Here is a 27,198-nt window from a genome sequence, read left to right as displayed (position 1 = left end):
CCTTGCATTGGCATTGAGTTGCGCTTTTTACACACACAGCCTTTCCTTGCCCCGCCCCGCTCTCTCTTGTAGCCCGCTGCCCCACTCCTCTGCATGTGCATTTAACAAAATATTCACGATTGTTGTTGCCACATAGAAGCATTGCATAGAAGACGACTGGCTAAATTGCTATTAAATCCGCTTAGCATCGTGACCATGCTGCGCAAATTTGTTCAAAACTGCTGCATTGAAGTGAACTCTGCTAAGGTCTTATCACAACATAGTAGGCTACATTGAAGAGACTAAACTAAGTTAAGTTATAAAATCAAGCAGTATCTCAAAGCTAACGTTACAATACTGTTTGGATGTCGAATTTACGCATGCTTAGCCTACTTACAGCTGCTTGTCAATTGACTCTGATACTGAATGTTTGCAAAATCCCGATGTAAATGGAAAAGTGTTTTCCAAAATTCAAAAGTGCTTGTCCCAAGGAGAAGTACGAACCTTTATTTTAACTATGTAGAAAATGTTATGAATTGCATCCACACATCAGCAGCCTTTCAGCTGTGTTACAATTGCAAGACATACTGTTAATTTGATGCTGTTTAATTCATTTATAAATGGTGCACTGTCACTTTAAGACTCTTTGCCAGCTCTGTACTTGCACGTGAATCAGAACAAACTAGATTGGCTGCTGTGTAGCCTAAAAAGTTAAGAAGTTTTAATAGTCAGCTGTAGGGTTGGGCACCGAAACACGGTTCTAATATGGCACCGGTGCCGACACAAACGGTAGTAACTGCATCGAATAACAACGTGGATTTCGGTGCCTCATTTCGGTGCTTAAATAGTTTTTTTAATTTATTTTTTTTATACGAGGCATCACTGCATGTCATGTGCCATCTCTAACGTCTTGCTCTGATAGTAACACATCCAGATACAGTTAGCTAACATATATGATAAACACTGGATGTATAAACCAGAGGGGTGCACCACATAGGCGAGTGGAAAGTGTTTGACAGCTTGCGTGAGCCCAAGTATCGCGAGCTCCTGTCAAAATCTAGCAGTGGGCCTAACTACACACAAGCAAAAGGCTATGAAACAACATCAACAGTAGGCTAGCCTATACGTTACACAATATCCTTGCTAATGCGCTAACTGACATTTATTTGAAATGTTATCAGCAAAGTTGTAAGGTGAAAACTTTATTTCACGGTGTGTTAAGCAACATAATGGCATGATATTAATCTTTCATGTTCATGAGGCCCATAGCATCACAATGAATATGAAGATCATGTTAACTCATTGAGTGCCAAAAACGTAATATTACGTTTTTAGCTTTTTTTTTTTTTTTATTACGAAACTAGACACTGTAACACACCTTATATGTGATTTTGGGAACTCTGTGATGAATGGAAATGAAATATATGACGATCGAAAACTCATCAAAACGCACAATCTGGACATTTTATCTGGACATTTTATCCTTTCATTCTCCTTTGCATGAAGTTGAGGATTTGTAAACTCTGTTTTCGCTTGCCTCAGTAAATTTGCCTTTCATCCCCGTACAAGCTGAATGAAGGTAGTGTACTTGAAGGTAGGAGCATTTTTGGTTATGTTGTGGTCACGGTGTGAATCTTTCCATTTATTGGAAAAACATGATGATTTACAGCTCCTTCTTGATGGACAATTTTGCTGGTTGAATTGGCTTAGTCTGCCAAGCACTTTGCACATGTCCTGACATACTGACATACACTGGACATGACGGTGAATAATTCCAATGTAATTCTATTTTAACACACCAAGTCTCAGAATACCTTAGTGTGTTGTGTGATATGTACATCCGCTGTACAGTTGCAGACGAAGTTAGTAACACTTAGCATTTGGAGGTGTCATCTTGCTTTCTGTCCTGCCTATACAAGGCACACCTGAAATATGTTCACCCCATATTCCATAGGATTTTTAGCTGGCTGTGGCCATTTGCAATATCAGAGAATAGCCAAGATGTGTGTATGTTTAAAGTAGGTTTAATGGTTTAGGGTCTATTTGGCTTATTTTCTTGGATTGGGAAGTTTAATATTGAATTGTTGTCTTCCCTTGATCCTTGTCGCTTTCTATTCCTAAGGCTGTTTAATGTAGCCTATTTGATGATGTATTTTCTTTGTCTCAAGAAATAAATCTGCTTTTGTTGAGGGAAGTCTCCATTGTTTCTCTTAAACCCCCCTTTGGAGAAATAAGAAGAGATAATAATAGATTGAGAAACAGTTTAGGCATCATTTAGAATTTTGCTTTCCTATGCAGCAGTGGTCCCAACTCACTGCAAAAGATCATTGAAACTTTTGCTACTAGATGGCATAGTATTTAAACATCTGTCTGTTATGGGGTCAGTGCGAAATGATCTGTTCAAGTTCTTCTCCTATTGTAAAATGTGTTATGTTTGAATTGATCAGGAGTTCACTGTACTATTTCATCAGTTGTTGCTGAATGAATTTTCAGGTTGTTTTCTGGGCCATTAGCACCATTTTACAAATGTGTTCTAATCTGTTTTGCACCCTTCTTTTGAGAATGGTTTTGTCTTTCTTTTAGGGCTTTTAAGGGAAAGTAAGAGCGTAGTATTAAGCCAACCCTCTTTTTTTGAACATACATCCCTCCTACACCTACACCCTAGTCTGTATAACAATCCACATCCAGTTCAACTTGCTAACCCACCCCCACCCCTGACAATAGAAAGGCATGTAGGCTACTCATTCCCTGCCTTCTAGAAGCTGCCAGTCAGCAAGGACTGGTTGTCTGTTCAGACATATTTTAGCTGCAATACTGCATCATCTGCTGTCTTTCTAAACTTAAATGTAGAGCACAACATTGCCTATAATATTTTTTTCTCAGTTTAATTTGGGGGGAAATGAATGCATGGGCTTTGATAAAAACACCAAGTTACTTTTACTAAATAAAAGGTAGAATTCCTACAGGTACAAGGCTGACATCAAGCTTTGTGCATGAGCTTTCATGACGTATGCCGAAAAGTAGCCTAGATGATATGAAGTCGGCTACCCACAGAGTATGCTTGCATAGGTTTCATATCTCTTACAAATTCATTGTGCCCTAATTTAAATGCTGTGTAAAGTCAAACTAAAGCTTAATAACTGTGCAAAATGTATTTGCAAAATGTAATACCATGAATAAGCACAAATATCGGTGGGTCAGCTAAAAGCGGTCTCACGCCACATAATGTCTTTAGTTCATGCACGAGAACTTTGCTCATAGACTGACTTTGCACTTTGCTCAGCATTCAAATTAGAGCCCATTGGCTTATGATGGAGACACAATTTTTCAAAAAATCCTAGACATTTCACCTTGTCCTCTTTTGTTCAGCTTAGCCTTTTAACTAATGAATTGTTTTGTTTTTTACTCAGGTCTCAGATCCAGTCTTGACAATGGAAATTAAGAGTTGCTGAAGACATTTGACAACAAAAGACAGGGGAGGTTGAAAAAAACAGAAGAAGGAAAGAGAAGAAAAAAGTTGGAAAACAAAAGAAGAGAATTGTAAAGGAGATTGAGCTTTCAAAAGAGGATCCCCTCACCCTCCTTCTTTTCTTTGTTGGGGACTTTGCCAGTGTGCATGCTGTCTTTCTTCACTGGACATCATTCCCCCATCTGAGTGAAAGAAACAAAGGGAAGAATGCGCAATAAACAGAGAAAGCTGGGGCAGGGGTTCTGCCCCTTGCTGTGCACTGGCAGGACTACTTTGGTGGTGGTGGGGCTGCTGCTGCTGGGAGGTGTGCAGGCCAGCTGGCCTCAGGGACAGGTGGAGTTACATGGCCAGCTCGAGGCCTCCATGCACTCCGCTGTCATCTCCGAGCTCCAGGAAGCTGAGGCAATGGCTATATCCACACAAGCTGCTAGCTTCCCAGACTCGTCTGCAGTGGTGGGAAGGGTATTCCAGATGCATGTGCCAATTAAGATGGATGCAGGCTCCACAGTAAAGGTGAGCAGAGATATTAGCCCTGCAAGTTCCAAAGAATTACTTCATTGCCAGTCTTTGCAAATAGGACCCATTTTGTAACACTTTGGTATCACACATTGGCTCTCATTTCAATTTGTTAAAGCATTTAAAAATTTGAATATTTACAACACAATTTGCCATGAAGGTGTCCACAGTCCACTAGAGTATGGTATAACACAAAATGGATCCACACTTATTCCCTTACTGGTTTAAGTATTATGTTAAGCCTTTTTATGACATAGATAGAATAGATAGATATAACATAGATATAATAGAATCTTCCAAAAAATTTGCTACTTTCAAAACATTGTGAACATGACTTAAGGGAAAAAGGTGTTAACATAAGCAGTAGCCTTCAGAGACAATAGGGGAAGATCATGCGGTAATGAACCAAAAACAAGATTAAGAACAATATGTCAGTTTATATCTGCCTACATGTACTTAAATAGTAGTACAAAATGGTCTTGTGAAATTAAATCTTCATATGATTTTAAAGCCAGAAAGTGCTTGGTAACGTAGTTAGAGAAAATTAACATAACTTTCTTACCATAAAAGTCAACATCATCAAACATGCGGTTCTCAAAATATAACATTAAAAAAACTCATAGATATGCCTAAGTGTAATAGTTTAAAAATCAATATGAAGTATTGAAATTAGTACATATGTTTAGCTACTAGTAATTAGCTGGCAACCACTTTTAAAAGCTAATGTTGAGCCCTGGTGTGGGGGGGGGGTGTAATGGTGTGTGTGTGTATGGGGGGTATAGAGCATCACAGTCCCGCCCCTCCTCCGAGAGAGCTTAGTTTCCGGAAGTAAATTTCCCATTCATTTCTCCCATTGACGTTTTGGAAAAATCCGTATCTAAAGAGTTTTAGAGCATGTCTTAGGCTAATCAGCTACGGAGTAACTCATAAGCATACAACATATCATTTCGAGTGAAAAAGCGAAGAGAAAGTCCAAAAAAAGTCAAAGGTACAAGACTGTGTACATATTTTAATTTCCGAAGGAACTACTCATCCCATAAACCACCGCGCCTCACTGAATAATATATAAGCAGTGCACGAACCAGTGCGAAATCATTTCCAACCGGCGACAGCACGCGAACCCTTTCCTCCAAACAGTGATTTTTAGGTAACACTTTATTTTAATGTGTCGCTGTTACGGTGTACCTACCTAATTAGGTACAGTGGTACAACCTGTGTAACAACATGTACTATCAGGTACTATCATTGTACTTGCATTATGTATTTGTGGGTACCTACATATAGTTGTTACATTGTAATACTGAGTGCTTTTACAAAACTTTGCCAATTTGCCTAAATTTTCATCAGAGGCAAAGAGCTGACCTGAGACCTGCTGGATGGGGTAAATCTGGTCATGATAGATTTGATATACAAAGCATTCTTAGCTCCAGTCTAGGCCTCATTGTCTTCAGTGTACATGTAACAGCTGTGCTGCTACAACCTTGTTACTCTTTGATACAATGGAATAAACCTATTAAGTGTACCAGTTAATTACTTACATGTACATATGACATGTATGTTATGTCTTCGATGTCTTGGAACAGGTCTACTAATTCACTACATAGTACATATATCAACTGTGTTGGTACACACTTATTGCTCTTTGATACAGTGGCATAAACCCATTAAAATAAAGTGTACCAGTTAAGTACTTACATCTAAATATATACATCCTGTCAATGATGTTATGCATCCTGTAATTGATGTGTTGAAACACGTCTGCTGTTACACCACACAGTACATGTGAATTAGTAGACCTGTTCCAAGACAAGACCTGTTCCAGTTTATTTCACATTTCAGCTCTTTGCCTCTGATGAAAATTTAGGCAAATTGGCAAAGTTTTGTAAAAGCACTCAGTATTACAATGTAACAACTATATGTAGGTACCCACAAATACATTATGCAAGTACAATGATAGTACCTGATAGTACATGTTGTTACACAGGTTGTACCACTGTACCTAATTAGGTAAGTACACTGTAACAGCGACACATTAAAATAAAGTGTTACCGATTTTTATATAGTGAATGTGCAGTTCATGGCAGTTATTTCAGGAGTAATCGTGCAAATAATCGTGTTTTGGTATTGAATGTTACATTTACCATTGTGTATTTTATATTGTGTGTGTGTGTGTGTGTGTGTGTGTGTGAAAGCGGTTAACGTTAGCAACATTGTGCAGTGCTTCGTATCTGACTGCCATCCTGATGCATGGACCGGCCACCATATTCAGTTTGCTGTGAATTATTACGCAAAATGTTCATTAAATGTACGAAGAAGTACTTCTAGGTTAATGATTGATATGACTCGTACAGTATGAAGGCTACAGTAGCCTAGCTAATGTTAACTAGTATTACCAACCTCCCTGCAAAACTCGCCACACAACTTTGTAGGTCTTGTCCCTCATACTGGCCCTTACAAAACCCACAAGCTAACCCTCGGACACACAACAGTCAATAATGTGACCCGATTTAAAGTGGTTTTCACCCCTTTGGACACTCTTGATTTCGTCCTTGAAACAGTGAAATATTCACGGGGGCATGGACGGTTTGCTAACCATTTTACTGCAGTGACTCTAGCTGCTAGCCGGTGGTAGCATCCAGCTTGCATGTGCTATCAGCTATCAGATCTTCCTTGTCAAAAAAAAAAGGCCTTTGTAACGATGGGCACAAACAAAAAAAAAAAAATCCTCCTTCATCGCACCCCACCTGCCATGTCTCTGTTCCCCACTAGTGGGGCCCGCCCCGCACTTTGAGAACCACTGGTGTAATGGGTGTGTGTGTGTGGGGTAGGGGTCGACCAATTATCGGCCGGGCCGATATTTAGCATTTTTATAATAATCAGTATCGGTCATTTTTTCCACCGATAAGCTGATATTGAAATGGATCAAGAATGAAATGCGCTACTTTGTCTGTGAAGCGTCTCTCACTCCCTGCATTTGCTACTCTGTGGTCGAGAGCATTGTCCCGCCCACTACACCGTCTGATTTGTTAGTTAGCACGAATGCAGCCAATCAGGATCGAAGACTGAACACAGAAAGTTTAGGATTCTCACTGAGGCAGATTGTAAACTGGGCTTCAGCTTTACAGAGCTATTTTTCGAAGGTAAGGAAGGTACCTTACATTGCTGAAGTTGCAATGAATCACAGTCATCTACACTGAAGTTACAAACACCACTTTGTAAGCTTTTGTCTCTTTGATCCGGATCAATAAGTAAAGCGCCCACTTCCTTCATTTAGCGAATTCTCGATTGATGCACGTTAGTGATATGCTGTTTATAGTTAGCCTACAAACTCGGGTGCTGTGCGTCAGTAGTTCTTTGCCTCTGCCTCGTCCATTAATTGTGAATAACGGGACACCTCGGACATTATTATCCCTTAGGCCTACATAGTAGACAAGTCCTAAATTATGTGATGGCGAACGTCAAAAAGTCTCATTGCTGCAATTTTTGAAACGGACTGTCAGAAAAGACTACAGCCACCCTTTGCAGAAGAAGATTATGGTCAACGGTGTCAAATGCTTTAGATAAGTCAATGAATAGAGCAGCACACACATTTTTGTTATCCAAAGCATTAACAATATCATTTGCAACAGAGGTTACAGCCGTAATTGTACTGTGTCCTTGTCGGAAACCAGACTGAGTAGGACTTAAAATACAGTTGTCAGCTAAAAAATGTTTTAATTGCTCATTTATAAGAGATTCAAATAGTTTAGCCAAGATGGATAGTCTGGAGATTGGACGGTAATTGTCTAAGACCGACGGGTCTCCACTTTTTAAAAGTGGGAGTACAAATGCAGATTTCCATGACTTGGGAATGGAACCACTGTGCAGGCTAAGATTGAAAATGGAGGAGATAGGACCAGCAATCAAGTTTGCAGCCGTTTTGAGGAAATATGGCTCAATCTGTTCTGGGCCAGCAGACTTTTTATGGTCCAGGCCCAGCAGTGCCTTTCGTACTTCAGAGACAGATATAGAAATAAAGTTGAAATTATTCAAACTTACATTAGACAAGTCTGTAATGGGGGTTACACAATTTGTGGGGTTGGCTGGGAGTGTTGACTGAGTAGCTATTCCTGCATTAATAAAATGATTGTTAAAAGTATCTACTATATTTTGTTTACCCCTTACTTCACCCTGGCTTGTTTTTATAACTTCCGGGATAGTGGAGGGTCGCACTTCCCCTGAAGAAGATTTAATTGCTTTCCAAAACTTTTTGGGGTCATTAAGGTTTTCATTTATTAAATTCAGATAATATTCACTTTTTGTACTTTTTTATTAATCGTGTGCATTTGTTTCTTAATACCCTATAATCTAACTGACATTTATCATTATTATTTCTTTTTGCCTTGATCCATGCTTCATTCCGGTCTCTAATAGCAGTTGCAATAGAGTCATTAAACCAAGGATTATCTCTGCCCCTCACTCTATATCTTCTATCATGTTTGTCAACTATGGCTAAAAAGGTCTTTTTAAAATAAGACCAGGCCAGCTCAACATCATCCATAACACAAAACAGTGTAAATCACTCCGATAGATTTCATGAAGAAAAGCTTGTTCATTAAAACGTTATGTCCATTCGTTTTGAATTGAGGCTTGTAGGTGACTGTACTCGTCACATAGGTCTCTTAACGCTGATGAAGTTGATAGCCAGTCCCAGTTCAGGTCTCCTAGGACAATATACTCGTTGGGCAGATTATGCAAAAAGTAAGACCGCAGGGCAGTTGCTCCAGCTGCAGCCGAAGGTGGGCGGTAGCATCCGACCACAGTCAGGGAAGCGCCATTGGGGAGATTTAATTTGATGGCACATAATTCGAGGAATTTTGGCTTTGTTATTTTTTCGACGGAGCAACAGTCCAACGACGCCTTATATGGATACTCCCCCTGCTTTACTCACACAATCAGTCCTAAAGAGATTGTACCCTTCGAATCATATTGTTTGTGATTGATGGTTTGAGCCATGTCTCTGACAATACGATTATGTCACTTTAGCGTCAGTTTTATTAATCAGGCTGTGCACGTTGACATGAATAAAACGCAAGCCACTGCTATTTTTTAATTCGCCAGGGTTCAAAAGCTCAATCAGTTCTGGGCCTGGGTTGGGATGGATGTTACCTGATAGGAACAAGAGTAGAGTAATCCAAAGGCCTGCTGATCTTGTCAGGTGGGTATTGCCGACTCCATAGTCACGCCTGTAGGAGATGGATTGAAACTGCCGTATTTCTGCCCAACCGAGAAGTTCGTACTTGTGCAAGGTCTCAGTAGAACAGTCAGGGAAGACCGATGAAGCCATGAGGGTTGACGTAAAGCCGTCGGTATCAGAGAGCAGCATAGTTGCCGAGTTTGAGAGAATAATCCGGGAAGATTCAAATGATCCATCACCAGATCCCAGAGCATCCACAGCCGGTGAGCTCAGCACATAAGCTAGCAGCAGGTAAACAGGTAGAGCCTGTAGAGCGGTGTATCCCCTCCCCCTTCACCCCTGACTCGAGGTTGCCAAACCGGATGCCGAAACACTACTGACTTTGTGATTAGTAGATAGGTGGAGGGTGGCGCATCAGGCCAAAACACAACATGACATGACAAAACACAACATCAACTCAGTTGAGGGCTGAAACTTCACTTTTTAAATGACAATATCCTGGCCGGACTATTGTCGTCAGTGATATAAGTATTTGAAATGAACATGACTTCTTAATGTCTAGTGACATATCATGGCCATTTTATGATTAATTGAAATACATTTCTTACATACGGTTCCTTTAAATGCTTTTGAATGAAATTTATGCAGCATATCGCCTTTACTATCTTCCCCCCTTTTTGACAACTGGCATATCGGTTTTGCCTATCGGTTATCGGCCTCCTGTTTTGGTAATAATTGATATCGGTATCGGTAAACATATTTTAACAGTCCAATTCAAATAATTTTTATTTAATATGCTTTAATATTATTTGACACACTTTTGTAGGCTATCTTGTCATAGCCAGAATAAGCATTAAGTGGCAAAGGATTGAAAAGCAGTCACTTCCAATCCATTGCCAGCTGATTCTTCTGCTTTGCATTGCTAGAAGTCTGGTTATAACTTCACCATACAGACAATGTACAGTGGGTCCCAGTTAAGTTTGGACGGGTTCCTTCAGGAATCACGCACCCCATTTTCTCAGCAGAAATGGCACAAACTGCAGTTGAGACAAACAACCACAAGGTGTCACTTTGGAGTTCTGCCACTACTATTTTTGATGCGATCTAACTTACTGCTTCTATAATGCAGTTTCCAAGTCAGTAGAACAATCAGAGAAAGCTGAGCCATTACCAAACATATATGATAATACAATAGCGTGAGTTTATATATCTTATACCCTATTTGTCACGGTTACTTGATTTGATAGTGTAACGATAAGCGCATGAGACTTTCAGCGGGGGCACGGGAACTTAAATTGATCACGGTAGTTTAAGCTTACACTTGACAAAACATTCTAATATGAAAATGTAGATGCAATTGTTGTAAGATGGTGCAGCTTAAGAAAGCACCGTGCGCAGGGATGGAGAGAGAGAAAGCAGAGGGGATATGTGTGTTAGAACTTAGATGCGTGTGGAAAAAGTAGCTGTGCTGTTGAGTGCTGTTGAGACTGGAGCGAGTCATATTCAAAATAATGCAAAAAATAAATCCGCAGATAAAACCAATTATCCTCATTCATTGCAACCGCAGCATGCCTGCTTGCCGACGTTCAAACGAATAAGATATCAAAGCACCTTTTGCGTTTGAATGTAGCACGATTTTTTTTAAACAGCTAGACAAATGATTTAGCTAATTGATTATAGCCTGTACCAGCAATTGTTGAACATTTACCTGTACAAGTACATTGACAGTAGCCCAGCCTAACAAGCATGTTGCATGTTGTAGGCCTACTGTAGAAATTTCACTTAAATTGCAACCGCAACATGCCTGCTTGCCGACGTTCAAACGACAACGAAAAAGATATCAAAGCAACAAGTGTTTTTTCTTTTCTTTTTGAGCACGTCCGAATCCCAGGACATAACGCACTGGACCTTATAATAGGCTCTAGATATAATTCCAAAGGGGGCAGATAGGGGCCTACTGCACTTAACACTTAAAAAGATGACTGAAAAATGAAGCTTTCCCGAAATTTGAAATTGCGATCAGTGACTGGCATCGGGTGAACGAAGCTTTTCAAAGTTGAACAGGCTATTAAAAACTTTTTGCGCACCTCAATGTCACACGAAAGACTGGGCTCTCCCTTCTATGAATTGAAAAAGACGTTATGCTACCTGCAAACTGGCCAAAAGGAAGGAGTCGTAGCATGCAAGCTCCCATATTGACCCAGTAGCCTACAGAAGGCATCAATAGCCTAAATTGTTGGGACTGGGGAGGGTCATGCGTTTTTTCTCAATCACTTTGGAGGGTCATAGAAAAATGTCTTGCTGGTGAGGGAGGGTCACGTCTTTTTTGACTAACGCTCCCAAAACTCCTCCGGTAGCCCCTTAAATAAATAATGAACAGTCCCTAATTGATTATAGCCTGTAGGCCTACACCAGCAATTGTTGAACATTTACCTGTACAGGACAGTAGCCCAGCCTAACAAGCAGATGTTGCAAAAGACATCAAAAGACACAATTAATCAGAAATAAATAATGTAATCTGCATCTCTTTATTGAACAAACTGCAAGCAACAAGAGGGTTGAGTTCGCTGTGAGGCCAAACCCAAGAGCAGAGCCTATCTGTTAAGGCACTCGATAGGCTATAACGAGCTGTGTGCGCCTGGAAAGACAATAGAAGATGCTTTCTGAATAGCACAGCGAAGACGGCTCTGGTCATCCCATACCCTCCCCCCACTTCCTGTAGCCTACCATTATGACTTTTGGGACATTAAGCTTTTTCAGGTTAAGCCCCCCTCCCCCACCCCCTTCTTTCACAAGCAGTGGGGAGCGCGGGGCACAAAGTAACACTTTTTGGTAGACAAAGGAGGGTTCTCCGCGCTTCTGTCGTTTGGCCACAATCCGTTGCAACCAGGCCAGGACCGATATTTTAGAGCAGGGGTGTCAAACTCATTTTCATAGAGGGCCACATCATTGAATTTATAGGTTACTGAGGGCCACATAATCGGCGAACATGTGCATGGTGCAACCATGAAATCGGTATTGCAGTAGGCTATGGCTTATTCAAAATTGCTGTGAAATAATGGTCCTAACCACTTTAAAACAGTGTGGCTGAAATAAAAAAACAAACAGCCTACAACAGTAACATTTTCAAATGCAACTTCTATGCCTACAGTATTAGTTAACAACTGATCAATATGCATTCATGGACTGACATTGATGAGAATAAACTGCAGTCAATAATGTGCATAACAATGTCCATAACACATATCACCACTAAAATTAACTGTGGCTAAGAAAGGTACTGTGTGTGTGTGTGTGTGTGTGTGTGTGTGAGAGAGAGAGCGAGCTATGGTACGTACACCCACCCACCCCCACCCCCCAAAAAACAAATTCACGCGTGTAGGCCCTACAATATTTGTCCGTTTCCCGGTTTTAGGTCCGTGCATTGCAAAAAAAGTAGCCTACATAGCATAACAATATCCACATGCAATAATACAACAACGTCTACAATGACCTATTCATTTGGACAAATTGATACAGCCCTATAGCTAAAGTTACCTTTAGTTTTGTTCTAGCGTACGGTGACGTCTGGCTTTAAACAGCTGTAATCTAACGTTCTGACAAGCACACCAATTGCCTACTCTTGCCCATCTGGAATAACTCCTCTAGCTTTGCTGCCTCCATCCTTTCTGTTTTCGTTGTTTAAACTTGTGATATCCATAACTAGTGAATTAGCCCAAAATTGTGTGCAGATAACCATATATAGATAGCCGAGTAAAAGAAAACAACAAGTAGCCTAGTTGTGCCTGCGTGCGTATTCTGTCTCCTGCTCAAACAAAACGTGTGCGCGTTAATTTTGATAACGTGTTAACTAACTTTACACGATAGAAAATTGTAAATAGCCTGATGGCATGCAGCTAATGGGATACTGTGCATAGTTGGGAAGGTATGGTGAGCCAATTTGGTGTGATACACATTGCACACACACAAGGGAAGTTTTCTCTCGTTGTTGAGGGACTGATGTGCGGGCCGTTCAAAATCATCGTGCGGGCCGTATGTTTGACATCCCTGTTTTAGAGAGGAGAGACGCCGGTGCAGCTCAGATGTCTTCTTAATTTTCTTTATTCTTCAGTAAAAGGTGCAGAACATTAAACTTTGACTAACGTTTCAATGTGTCGATGTTTTTGACTAACGAACATCGAAACGTTAGTCAAAGTTTAATAATGTTCTGCACCTTTTACTAAAGAGCTGCACCGGCGTCTCTCCTTCTCTCTAACATTTTTTGGCTTTTGGCTAAAATCATTTGAGTTTCACTAGTCACATGTTTTAACAAGCAATACTTGTTATTGAACTAATAACAGACGTTTGTCGAAAATTGACTTTATTTTCCATACGGAGAAATAACAAATAATATGCAGAGTCTAACCAAGGTCAATCTTGCCAAAAAAGCCCTCAAACCTGAAAACACATGAGGCAAAAGTGCAAAACATCACAAAACTAACTAAACTAACACGCGCATATTTTTGTATTGCAATCATTGTAGCCTACAGTTGTAAAAGCGCGTAACAGTCGTTTTACTCCCCGTATGCGACAAAGAACGTTTAACGTGTCCCAAAAACAGCTATCAATTAATCACCAAACGTCTTATAAACAAGTATTGCCAGGAGCAACACCTTGCAAAAAATTATAACAATAGGCCTAGGCCTTTATATGGCTCTGCTCCTGCCTAGATTCGAACTCAGAACTGCCTGAAAGTTGCAGACCTGTTCTGGAAATACGTGCATTAACCCACTCGACCGTCAGACAACGCTATCTGCTTCGAGTAGGCCTATTGGGTAGGACTGTAGCCTACACTGGTTGCTGTGGCACAGTCTTGAGTGACCGAATTCGTTTTTCTTTGTCATATGAATGCTGTCATTTTGTTAACATTACTGTTAAGGAGATGCTGTAGGCAAAGTCTATATTTCAACCTCGTTAGTGTAGTAAAAACAAATCGGAACTATTCACAAGGTTTCTGGGCAGCATATTTATGTTCTGTTAGCAAGCGAACTTCTCATGACTACAAAGTAGCCTACTGCCAGCTGACGAAGCTCTCATTTTAAAACATTACTGAGAGACAGGCACTGTACAATCAAGAAATCTTGCCACTGAATCCAAAACTATGTTTAACATTATGTACAAAGCTTAGGCTACAGTGGACACGGAACACAGAGAAACGCACTGAAAACTCGGCCAATCACAGCCCTTGCTGTCGAATGCGCCGTCTGGTTCGACCGTGGAACGCCACAGCAGACTATGCTGCCCCCAAGCGGCTGCAGTTGTACTTACATTTCACCCAGCTGTGTGAATCACCATGATCGTGAATGAAGTGTCAATTTTTAACTGGGACCCACTGTAACCTAAAAAAAATGGCTATATTATGGGTATATACAGCCTAGGCATATCCACTCAGACAGAGCGACAGAGCAGGCTATCTGTTTTCACAGCCGACCGTCTCATGTCATGTCCTGCAACATTGAGGCTACATAAACGAATGCTAGGTTTTTTTCTAACTTGTGTGCTCGATTTCCAGTGTATTTGCTTTGCTTGTAAATTAAGTTGTCTTTCCTTGTCCAATGTGATTGTTGAACGATGCTGGCCAGAAATTAATATAGGCGAAAGTTTCCGTGTCATGTCATACATCTCGTCTCGTTGCTACTCTGGCAGTCTCACCAAAAGATGCAGCAGCTGGCAGGACGTCATTGCGGTAACTGAGCTGTTAGATAGAACATCTACTTGCGTGTAGTAGGCTACATAGGCCAGTCATTACTTTTATAATAGGGTTGTGCACCAAGGGAGAGGTGCACTTTTCTCCCTCAAGATATTTTCTCCTCCAATAATAAACTTGTACTCTGTAACGAAAGGCTATTGAAAATGTAGCGGAGTAAAGAGTAGATTACTGGCTCAAAAATGTACTTGAGTAAGAGTAGAAGTACCGTTTTGTGCTTTACTTGTAACGCGTTACTACCCACCCCTGGTCACCATCACCTACCAGCAACCCTTCACTCAACACCACTATCTACAAGCTGATGGGTGTACAGTCACTAGATGTGCATGTACAAATTAATTTATTTCATGGACCCCCGTGGACAGAATTTCAAGAAACTTGGCATGCCCCCAGAGGCTTTTAGCGTGACCATACACATCATAGATAGATAAAAAATATAGAAAGACATAGAAAGAATTCTGTGACTTTGCTGTAGCTCCGTTACCATATCGGTAACAGAGTTACACATTTAAACCTGAGAATATTTCCTATACTTGCATGAAACATTTCAAATTAAATATTCTAAATCAAGTGTCCTACCATGGCATTTTTGGGATTAATGCCATTGAGGGAGGGGGAAAAACAGCATTTTATGTTAACAGAGTTACGGTAACAGAGTTATTTTAAAAGTCTCCTAAAACCCCTTTAGATATATTGTTTCTTCATTTTTATGTCAACTATATCAAGGGAAATGTGTGCAACATAAAACAAGAATAGGATAAGAAAACAGTTGGCAATTACTTTCAGATAAATGTTTTCAAGAGCACAAATCTATACTGCCTGACACTCTACATATCCTTATGTTCAGAATGCTGTAACCTTTGATCTAGGGCACATAGAAACACACTTTAACCTGCTTTGAATGAACACATTATCCAAAGTTACAAAGTAGCCCGTAATTGATTCTGGTGGAGAAACGTAGTAATTTTGTTTATTTTTTATTAACCCCTATTTAAATAATATAAATCAAGTGCTTACCCCACGTGCTTAATTATTATCAAATTGGTGTTTTGTCTCTCCAAATTTAGCATTGGTGTACAATAGCACAGATTGATGTTTTTCATGAAGTTGTATAAAATTAACAAAAAGTGTGAAAGCAAGATATGCTTGACCACCCCCTCCCCCCACCATCACCCCACTCCCGATTACAAAGCTTTCCCATTCCATCATTGTGTTCTCCTGGCCCATGTCAATTACATGCTTCTCTCTCAGCCGCATGAGGTAATCCGATATTCACTGCATCCCTTCTGCTCTGTCGAGAGCATTTTTGAAGTTGAAACCAGAGGCCCTTTGTGCATACTTGGGAAATCTTGTCTGACAGCTGTAGCAGAATACGAACACCCAGCACTTTTATGAAGTCATAGTGATATCACCCCACTCCAAACTGATCACCCCTACTCTCCACATTTAATTTAAAAACAGAATTTTGTTCCAAGATGTTTACAAACCAAACAAACTAGTCACACGTCTGTCCTGTAATTGTGGTAACTTTTGGAATTTGTGGTAACAAATTCTGTATGTTCTTTCGTATTTCTGTTGTTGGATGGTTAAGGAGGAATAGGGTATAACAATTGAATAGTGACCACTCTACAACACTGACCCGATGTTGTAGTAATGACTACAGTGTTAAAGCTGCAGTTGGCAAGTCTGACAGATTGAGGGGAATTTTGAATGTTTACAACTCTCATGCCCCTCCCCCACTACCACCGAACACCCTCTCATCGAGTTTGTGCTCGGGAGCTGTGGATTTTTGCAAAACAAATAACAGGCTCTAGGTGGAGGTTGACGTGCGCGTGTTTTTCTAAAACCGGCTGATTTATGTTGTTCTGTCGGAGCTTAGTATTGGTTTCAGTGAATATGATCAAAAAAATCTTGCCAACTGCAGCTTTAAGCTGAATTTGACTTTATTGTTATTTCTTTGAAAAAGAGGAAGATGACTTCTATAACCTCCTAATTCCAAAACAAACTTGTCCAAATCAGTCACAATAAGATGAGGGAATCAGGCTAGGCCCAGTAAAAGACAAAACAAGTTGACTGTTAAATGTATGTCTACCTTTTTTTTTTTTTTTTACCAGTTTGTGTTTTGGACAATCTCCAGGTAATTCTTACAATGATTCATTTGATTGTTGAATGTTCATAGTTGAATAACGGCAGCTCGGTGGGTAAAATGGACATACAGAGAACTTCAAAATCACATTGTCACCTCCTTCATATGCAAATCTCACAACTTGATACTGCCGCCGTAAAACGGGCGAATCTCAATGCAGCTCTGAACTGATTCTGGTGGTGTCTCTAATTTAACTCTGATCTGTACCTTTTTGTAAAGTCCTGAAATTTACATACACACCAGCCCATTTCCAGCTTCATGCAGACTTTACTTCACCGGAAGTATGGTGCCCAAACTTTACAGATGTTACAAGACGCGTGAAGCTGCGTGAAGCTTTAGTACCACTTTCAACCACTGTGCGTCGCTCTGCCACTGTACATCGCTCTGCAAGCTGAAAAAGCTTGATTTACCTCGATTTAGGCTACTTGGGTATGGCTTAATGCTTGACTACACGGTGGTAACGGAAATCGAAATTTGCTGTCTACATTATTGTCAGTGTTGGGTTAATGCAACTACGCAAATCAAAACAGTGGTTTGATAATTGAGCCAGTAGAGAAATAACTGTTCAGAATTAATCTGTAGCCTTGGGTAGGCTTCTGCGACATTTTTAACAGGCTACGCTATAGAGGCTTAGACAACTATGACCCATGTTTTGGTTTCGTAAATTAATTTGCCCTACTTCTTGACTGCAATGTAGTCAATTTACTGCTTGACATGTCATTTTTATTTTTCTGTATAATAAACAAATACATCTGCTTTATGCCGCAGAATTACATTCATATTTGGAACTTACATAGTCCAATGCATCGTTACACTACGTTAGTGTTTCCCAAAACCCTAGTAGCAACGAACGTTCGCAACCACTATCGTAAAGCTGTGTAGTTTAGTTACAACTACACCTCTCGACCTGTGGTAGAATGCTAGTAGAAGCATAGTTCCAGGGATCTTCATGTCAGACGTCACTGACGCCAGTTATTTGTTTGCAAATGAATAATTATAAATATATTTAGGTTTCTAATTGATATTTGATATTTACACTTCTAACCACCATACATCCATATATTAAAATGCCCAAGGCAGAAAATACATGAATTAAAAGTCGATTTGCAGCCATGTGCACGTAAGTAAGTCACACACCTGCAGATAATAATAAGGTGATGCACACTGTTTGACGAGTCAGCTGAGAATATGTAGCCTTTGATTTTCATGGAGGGGGTGGGGGGGGTCCTTGTTAGTTTACGCAAACCAAGCCAAGAAGGCTGATTCTGATTTTGATAATATGATCTGCACAAAAGATAAACTTAGGTAAACAACGATGTCAATATTGTTGTCAAAATCTTAACCCAGATTCGAACTCTTGGACTGGGGACTGGTAACTGCTGTGCAACGGCGGCTGTCATCTGCCGGCCTTAACGCAATGCGCCACAGAAGTATGTGCAGGTGCCCGTTCACGTGCTACTAAACGTCATTAACCACCTTAGTCCAGACTACTGAAGTTTGGAAACCATCATGGTCCAAACTTACAGTACTATGTAAGTACGACAGTTTTGGGAAACAGTCGTAACTTACATGTTGGTTAGTTGAACGATGCATCCTGTTAGTAAAAAGCTAACCTCCGTAGTTGTACAGGAAACGTACCCCAGATCAGCTTGTAGGCCATTAGCAATCTGTTTATTTTATTTTATGAAGCCTACACAGTAGATCACATGCCACATTCTCACTTTCAATAGACAGATGCAATAGCCATTGGTCAAGTATTGAGTATAAAGCAATTAAGATAGTACCCTATACAAAAAGTACTTCATACCATCATAAAAATTTGTTAAAACGAATAGCATTCTTCAACTTGACAAAACACTGGATTAAATATCGTAGGCACAGGAGAAAACTTGTACATCCATTGGCCCGTGGGGAGATCACATGCCAGTTGCCTCTCCCTTCAGTGCTATGACTCGTTCGGCTGTGAGCTTGTTTCGCCAAAAAAAAAAACTATTGCAGATATCAATGCGTCTTTGTTCATGGGTTTGGCCTCACAGCAGAGGCTTAGACAACTATGACCCAAGTTTTGGTTTCGTAATTTGCCCTACTTATTGACTGTAATGTAGTCAATTGACGGCTTGACAGGTTATTTTTATTTTTCTGTACAATAAACAAATACATCTGCTTTATGCCAGAATTATGCACTTGGCCAGCCTATAGAACAGGCACATTTTGGAGAGAATAGAGAATGTACGCACGCAAGAATATGTAGGCTATTTGTTGCTGGTTACCAGCAAACAATGTTTAATGCATTAACTCAAGACGTCAAACATTTTCTAAACATTACAAACAGAAAGGATGCAGCAGGCAGCAAATGTAGAAGAGTCATTTCCAGTGGAAGAACAAAATGCTGAATGAAGCCAAAAGATATGAAGGCATATCTGGCAAGTTGTTATTTTTTGAAGACGTAAATGGTTGGGCTATAGGCCTAGTTTGCAAGAAGGAGACATAAAGCGTGAGCATGCCACACTATCCACAGCTGTGGGAGCGGGGGTAGGAGGATTACTGTTTGCGCAGGATTTATATAAAATTCTTCAACAGAAGGCCTGCCTCGAATGCAGGCTTGCCCAAAAAAAGGCCTGTGGTTTGCGCAGCCTACAGTAAGTAGGTCTTAGTGAGTTAGGAGTCCTCTAGACTTCTTTTCAGCTGTCTCAGAGGTGGAAAGTTTTGTTCGTTGGGGGCAGGACGGATTAACAATTCATAGACCCTTGGGAACAAATGTCTGATGCCTGCCCCCCAGCCAACGTGAATCAGGCGGTCAGTTAATAGGCCTATGATTTGTATTGCCATTTAAGGCACGAGCGCATCTGTGAGGCCAAGCCTCACCAAGTAGCCCGTTTGTTTACAACTAACATTACATTTAATTAAACTGCTTATAGGCTATGCCGAAATAGTTTCAACATTTTGAATATCAGTGTCGGGTGAATTAGGAAATGCCTTATGGCTGAAAGCTGCTTGGGATCCCCCCTGTCAAGCAATAACCATACAAAAAGTAAAAAATAGATGACATGATGCGCGTCACTGACATAATGCGCAAATAATACAGCCTAGATATTCCAATATATTCGAATACATGTGTTTATTTTAGAGGGGATATTGGAACGTCATTTTTGAGCAATTTTGACAGCCCTAGTCCACTGTAGGCTTCGCCAATCGTCTATTAACACCTTCCACCTAACACCGGTGAGTGGGGGTCGCTATAATGCGTGTGAAATAGCACCATTGAGTAGCCTATGCGAAATAGCCTTAAAATCGTTCTGGTGTTGTGTGCCTTCTGGTTTCTCCACCTACTGGTTTCCTTGCGCGTGCATGCGCTGTAGCAGTTGTCAGACATTCACAAACAAGTTGTTTTAGGCGGTTTGAAGTCGCTTTTCATAGGCCATGAGCGCTCAGCTACATTACAGCCACTCGGACAAAAGACATGTAAAAAATATATGTTTTGAAAACTAGCATTAAACTGGATTCGATCCCGTAAAAGCAACACGCGTGACTCTCTCCATCCTGGTTCCCTACTCTTTGAGCCAACTAATATGTTACGCGAATCAATTAACTATTGTAGGCTACCATTAATTAATAACATAGGCAACACCCAGGTAACAGGTTGTCCAGGCTATCTGAAACAAGGGGTTGCCTCTCATCTACAACAACTGGTTACCTTGGGCTGCTACAGTCGTCAGTGCACTGTGCACAGTAGGCCTATGCTACTCTTTGTGGTTGATCAACTAAAAATAAAAGATGTATTTGGTGATGACGTTATTGTAGGCCTAGTAGACCTAAATTCTGAGAAATTAAATGGTACGAGAAACGATCTACATAGCGCACCAGATGTCTTCAAGGGTTGAATGAAAGGAGTTTGCAAAAATTAGTGTATTTTTCAAGTCAATAAACATTCTTAATTTTCGAATGTCTTTGTCAGGGAACATCTGACTTTTAAAAACCATAGGCCTGGTAGTCGCTCAGACAAGGAGTTATAAGATAAAGGCAATACCATTTGTGTCACCTAATGCAGTTCAGTGAATTAGCAAGATACCATCAGAAGGCAACAATCATAAAGCACAGTGTGCGCGCGCGCGCTCTCTCCCCTGCGCATAAAGCTGTCTGCGTGTTGTAGGCTAGATTTGCGTGAGTTCTTTCTATCTGCTTTACTTTTGTGAGTTGCGACCACCTAGGCTATGTTATAGACGTTCTATGAGGTACTAGTGTTTAGCTGTGTCACAAAACAATAAACTTTGTCAGACTACTTTTAAAATGATATTCAGGGCTATATACATTTTAAACATTCGGGGCTGAAGACCCGACAAAGCCTTGCGTTAATTCTTCAGGTGGGAAGTGCGATACGAGAGACGCTCTCATTGGTGGTTAGTATATGAAGTAGGGAATTGACAGCAACATATCCAATCACATTATGAGAGATGCTGAATTTAACATAAACTGCTATGTTTGATTTTAAATTAATGTAAATTTAGCCGGGACTGTAAGCTGGCACACGTGGGTGCTCGATGTTTTCAGTGGGTGCCCGAGAGACGGAGCACCCATGGTTTCGGCGCCTATGACAAGTGTATCTCGCGGTTGCATCCATTACAAACAAACAAACATGCAATGTGAACGTCTGGGATTGGGGAGAGCACTAAATGCTCTTCTGAATAAGCACGAAGTCAAGCCTTTAAATCAAAAACACTCTTTAATAATCAAAAAAATAAATGCTAATGAAGTAAACTTGTGACCATCAAAAATCGTTTATCGCCTGTAACTCTGTGATAACAGGATGTAACAGGAAGGCATTTGGCTGAGCAACGGAGGTTAATATGCTCTATATTTTGTCCAAATGATGTCTGTTTATCATCGTTGCACTTGGAGAAAACCAGAATGTTTAATACCAAATATTTCTTTATTAGGGCAGGGCAGGCATATTTCTGGCTATTAAATTATTTCTAAACCAGTCTGCTAAAGTCTGTAGTGAAGTCTGTGTAGGGTTTTCCAGCTCCATTTCCTATTACGAGACACCCTGCTCACTTGAGACCTCTGCCTGTTGTTGCAGCGTCGTTGCAGCGTCACTAGAAAAATACAAATTTACAAATTAAAGTCGCGTGATGCCGCGTGTTCCCGTGCACGGACCGCGAGGGAAGCTGGCCAAGTCGAAGCACTGCCCACTGTATCAGTCAACTTGAATGCAAGAGTTTTAAACAAATATGTGCAGTATGCTAATGATGCTAAGCGGATGTAATAGTAATTTAGCTAGTCGTCTTCTATGCGTCATTGCTTTCACGATTGTATTTTTGAATTGTGTTGGCCGAGTCGCGCGTGTCCGTTGAGCAAGAGAGGGAGGGAGGGACGGACGGCAAGGAGAGGGGGTTTACTTCTATACTGTTTGGTAAAGTTGAACACACAGTCTACAATGAAAGCAAGGAGAGAGGTATGAAATTATTATTATTATTATTATTATTATTATTTATTTATTTTTGGACAACGTAGGCTACCGGTAGGCCTAAGTAAAGCGGGAGATGTGTGTTGCTTATGCGGTGGCGTAAGCTGCAAAGCACTGCATGAAACACTAGAAAGGGTGTGTCGCGGTTCTGCCTTTTCACACCGCGACACAGGTTCGTGGATATGAGTGTCGCGATCGTATCGAATCGCATATCGTTACAGCCCTAGTTTTTACCATTTCTTTGGTCTTTACCATTTCTTTGGTATTTACCATGTGTTCTGGTAACATTACATCAATAAATGGTAACTAGTGGAGAGTGCATGTTGATTTGGTAATTTGATTGACAACTTTATGCCAAACAATTTAAGTAGGCCTGACCATTTGATCATGTTTGTTTGGATCACAGGCATATAATGACCTGTATAAACTCATGTTCATTCATGGCCCGAGCGGTGTGAAATAACTCAAAAGTAGAACTTGCATGAGTGTAAAAAGCGGAGACCTCCCAAATAGCAAGAAGCTCATCTGAGGGCAGATCTGGCATTCTGCCCATCCTCCATTTCTGACAATTTTGATCAAAACATATTTTGAAAACAATCAATGTTATTATCTTAATATTCTGGCCAGTTTAAAATATTATGATGGTCGACAGTGGGTCAGAAGTGGTAGTCCGATATCTGGAAGCTGGATTTCACTATCTGGGATTTTGCTCACAATTTGGTCCCCCTCATCTTGAAAATGTCTCCTGCGCCCCTGTTTGTACACATTGTAGCTATACACGTTACAAGATGTAAATAGGAAAATGCTGATTCTTTTGTCATTTTTGGGATCTATAGACTAGTTGGCTCCAACTCAATGAGCTATGCTAAGCTAGGCTAACTGTGGATGTGTCTGGCTGTGTTACTGCACACACAGAGAAAGTTATGCATCATCTTATGTAACAATAGCACAAAGAAAATAAGACACCTTAAGGCGAGACACTACAGGTGAATAGGGTATTTTTTTTAACAAGCAGATATCACTATGAAACTTCCCCAGTTGATTACTTACATTAATATGAGAAAAAAATGTATTACAAGTTTGCTGTAATTTAATGTTTACATATGCAAATTAGGCATTATCTAATTAAATATGCGCTAATTTGCATACATTTTAAGGCACGAAACCTGAGCATTGGATACAGCCAGGTTCAAAATTATGTTTTCATTGTGTTCAGAAATTAGATTGGGAAACATTTACAGAGGGATTTATGAATATCTACTTTTGTCACTAGCCCTAAAAAATTGATTTTTTTCCATGTTTTTAGGCATAAAATGCCATGTAAGTCAGGCTAGGAATAATATATCAACAAACCCCTCTGTAGAAATCTTCGACATATAGTTAGGTAGCCTGGGTTCCATTCCAAACTTAGTCCCGCCCCACGGGAAATTTGGCCAAAGTTGAGATGTGGGAAAACTGGTGGTTTCACGTTCATCAAGGGAAAACAGCGCTGTTGCATTGCGACCCTCGTTCGTTTGAAATCTCCGATTGACCACCTGTTCGAGGGATTTGCGACAGCCTTTCCCAGCTGTTTAACATGTTTGTAGCATATGTTCAACAGAATTATTTTTAAAAACGGAGGGGATATAGGAGCAGAAGGATGGTTCGTGTGTTTTCTTCCTACACCTCACGGTAAGCTATTTTGTTGCTCTGATTGGTTAGGTCTATCCAATTGAGTGCAGAGGCATTCCCCCTGTATCGGTTGAAACACGGACCATAATTACGTCCCAATGGAGCAGTATCAGACTCATATTCTGACTAGAATTTGAGTATGACAACGTCAGGCTAATAGTTAGGCATAAGTCTAGAAAGTTTGGTGTATGTACGTGCTTTTGAAGTGGAGTTTTTGAGCTCAGAGTGTGAGAGGAAACTCATTTTGAGAAAACAGCCTTGAAAGACAGCCAATGACATTCCGTTCTCAGCCTAGACTCGCCTTTGAACTTTCGCGATTGGTTGCTGATACAAAGGAAGTGTTCATATATGGATCACATAGCGTGATACAGGAAAAACAGAGCTTTCCAACGGTAGTACACATGATATGTTTTGGACCACGGTCGCGGGAGTGCATGCAAGGTTAGAATGCTAACTTTTGCTGAATTTAGGAGAAATATACAGGCGCGAGTAGACACAATATAATGAAATAAACACCTAAATGTGTAAATCGGACTTTTTTGTTGTAGTAGTGTGATAGAATACATGCTACGGTCACATACTAGCTCAAAATCTTGAAAATTGACCAGTGCATGAAAAAACGATGTTTTCACCTGCCGTGTCTCGCCTTAAGGAGACAACAACACAAGACAAGACATCAACCATGTAGGCAAAAACACACACAAAGAAGAAAACAAACAAAAAGAGGACATTTCATACATCCCCTACAAATACAACATTAAACCAAAACATCAAGCGTCAATAGACACTCGGGCAACGGGCAGAAGACATATCAGTAAAGTTGTGAGACACTGAAGTGGCACCGAAATCCGTCTTGTTATTCAGTTATCCATTATCCTCATCCAAGTTCAACCTGTTGCTAGGCTACTTGGAAATAATTCAATATTGGGTATTGTTGAAGCTACATTTGTATTTCTTCTTGCCTTAACTTTCTTTTTCCTCAACCTGTACATACACTTTGCTTATCTATTTTGATGTAATCACAGAGTTTTGGCACTGAGCCAGACTGGGATGGGTGGGCCCTAATAAGAGTTTGTTATTGGTTGATCGTTGGGTCTTTTTTATTTATTTGTTTGTTTTTTTATTTATTTAAAGGGACACCAGGCAAGCCTGATGCTTTTTCTCTACGAAGCTCCCCCTACCGTCTTTACGTGTCGATACGTATGCGAGCCCTCGCTCGGTCTGAAGCTCTTTTCCTTTTCTTTGCATCTTCCGTCAAGGGTTTTCGCTGCTTCTTCGCCGGCTCTGCCATTATACACATGTTTGCAACAATTGCTAGCGTTTCGTAGCCTGCCTCTGTGCTGGGGATGCTGGATGTAAACTGATCCTGCTTCTCGCGATGTCTGAGTCTTTGTGAGACTGAAGGTCGGCTGGTCGGATACACTGAACATGCCAGCAGGATATTCTTCCTAGTAGGTGCAGACGAGAGTCTTCATTCGCTCTGTAGTAAGTCATTTAACCATATACTGACTTACGAAGATGATTAATTAACACAAAAACGTTGCCTGGTGTCCCTTTTAAAATTGAATTGATACAAATTAATTCAATTGCATTGAATTCCATTAGCCCACTGGGAAAATACCCAATATGCCAGATGGCCTGTCCAGCCCTGATTGTGGTCCATTTGGGACTTTTGGACTTATATTTTTACCCTTCTTTACATAGATTTGGAGCATCTTAGCTTACCATATCACAGCAAAGAAAGTTTCAAAACTTCTGTTTGGCTTACCAAAAAGACCTTCCCATCCTCCACTTATCTAGTAGAACTGATCCTTAACTTTGAGTTTATCCCTCCCCATCTCCTTGCCTTCATATTTGTCCTCACATTAGACATGCCTGAACATATTCCGTCAAATCTATGAATCTTATCTTTCCAGCTGTCCTCTCAACGCAACAATGGGCTCTTTCTTCTCTTGTACCCTCATCAAGTTCACTATAACAATGCGCTTCTTTATAGGCTAGCCTATGTCCTCGACTGTAGGTTTGGTGAAATTCTTTTGTGTCAAAGGAACATTCCTCTCCCCCCTTCTGTCTGTCTTTGGCTGATGGCGGCTTGTGCTCTCTCACAGCCTCTCATAACATTTTTACCTGTGGTTTGTGTAACGGATAGAGTGAATCATGACTACGAAAAGTAGGTTTGTTTTGGATATACCAGTTGGGAGGATTTTGTCAGTGGTTTTATTGATGTACTGGTTTACTGAGCTGTTGTAGGAAAGCCTTTGTCTTCCTGTACTTTGTAGAATTGCTTATATCTGACGACTAATCATGTAGTTTTTGCAGCACTGTTCTTGCATCAGTGATCAAGCTATTTACCATTGTAGCACTGGTGTGGTACAATTTTACGTATGATACAATGCAAGACTGACAGGGAGCCTAGCTTCCACTGTGATCAGTGCACCTGGCTACACCAGATGTGATAACGGTGCATACATTGGGAAAAAAAAAATAGACCAGTCTTGTACTATTTCTGCGCGTCGCGAACAGAGCGCTTCAGGTACGGTGTACCCTTCCTGTAAAACGCTTGGGGCCGCAAACGCAGGCCACATTTGGCCTATGGGCTGTAGTTTGGACACCCCTGCCATATAGGATATTGGACTTGACAGAATGCATTAAGATACTGTATAGTTCAATATAATATAGTTTTCTATATTACTTCATATGGTTATGGTTTCATCCAAAATACAAGTAGTAAGATATTAATTATTTTTACTTAACGCTCTGTTACTCTAGGCCTACTTCTCCCTTTCATTCCAACCATGACCAACGCCAGTATCCCTTCTCTGCAGAACGCATACAAAATAATAACAAGCAACGTGCCATGAATTGGACGTTTTTACAATATTTAAATGCCGTATTTCCTCAAATTATAGCCGGGTTTTATTATTTACTTAGGCTGCACAAAGCACAGGGCTTTGTTTGGGGCAGGCTTGTAATCGAGACAGGCCTTTATTTCTGCGTTTTATTGTGAGGCATCCGTTTCATTTGGAGCGGC

The 27,198-nt window shown here is 40.5% G+C and overlaps 1 protein-coding gene across 3 annotated transcripts in view; it reads left to right on the top strand.

Annotated features, from left to right (window-relative positions):
• The window catches only part of dag1 (dystroglycan 1), a 43,762-nt gene that overhangs the window by 9,760 nt on the left and 6,804 nt on the right, over positions 1-27,198 (top strand). For all 3 annotated transcript variants that reach the window (XM_042090008.1, XM_042090009.1, XM_042090007.1), the window contains one exon: positions 3,390-3,961. In XM_042090008.1, coding sequence (XP_041945942.1) covers positions 3,656-3,961 — 306 coding nt within the window. In that variant the 5' untranslated portion in view covers positions 3,390-3,655. The remainder of the gene's footprint in view (positions 1-3,389; positions 3,962-27,198) is intronic.

The sequence above is a fragment of the Alosa sapidissima genome, chromosome 4 (assembly GCF_018492685.1).
Source record: "Alosa sapidissima isolate fAloSap1 chromosome 4, fAloSap1.pri, whole genome shotgun sequence".
In the NCBI taxonomy this organism is placed as follows: domain Eukaryota; kingdom Metazoa; phylum Chordata; class Actinopteri; order Clupeiformes; family Clupeidae; genus Alosa; species Alosa sapidissima.
Note: the sequence above shows the minus strand (reverse complement) of the source record. Positions and strands in the feature narration are given on the sequence as shown.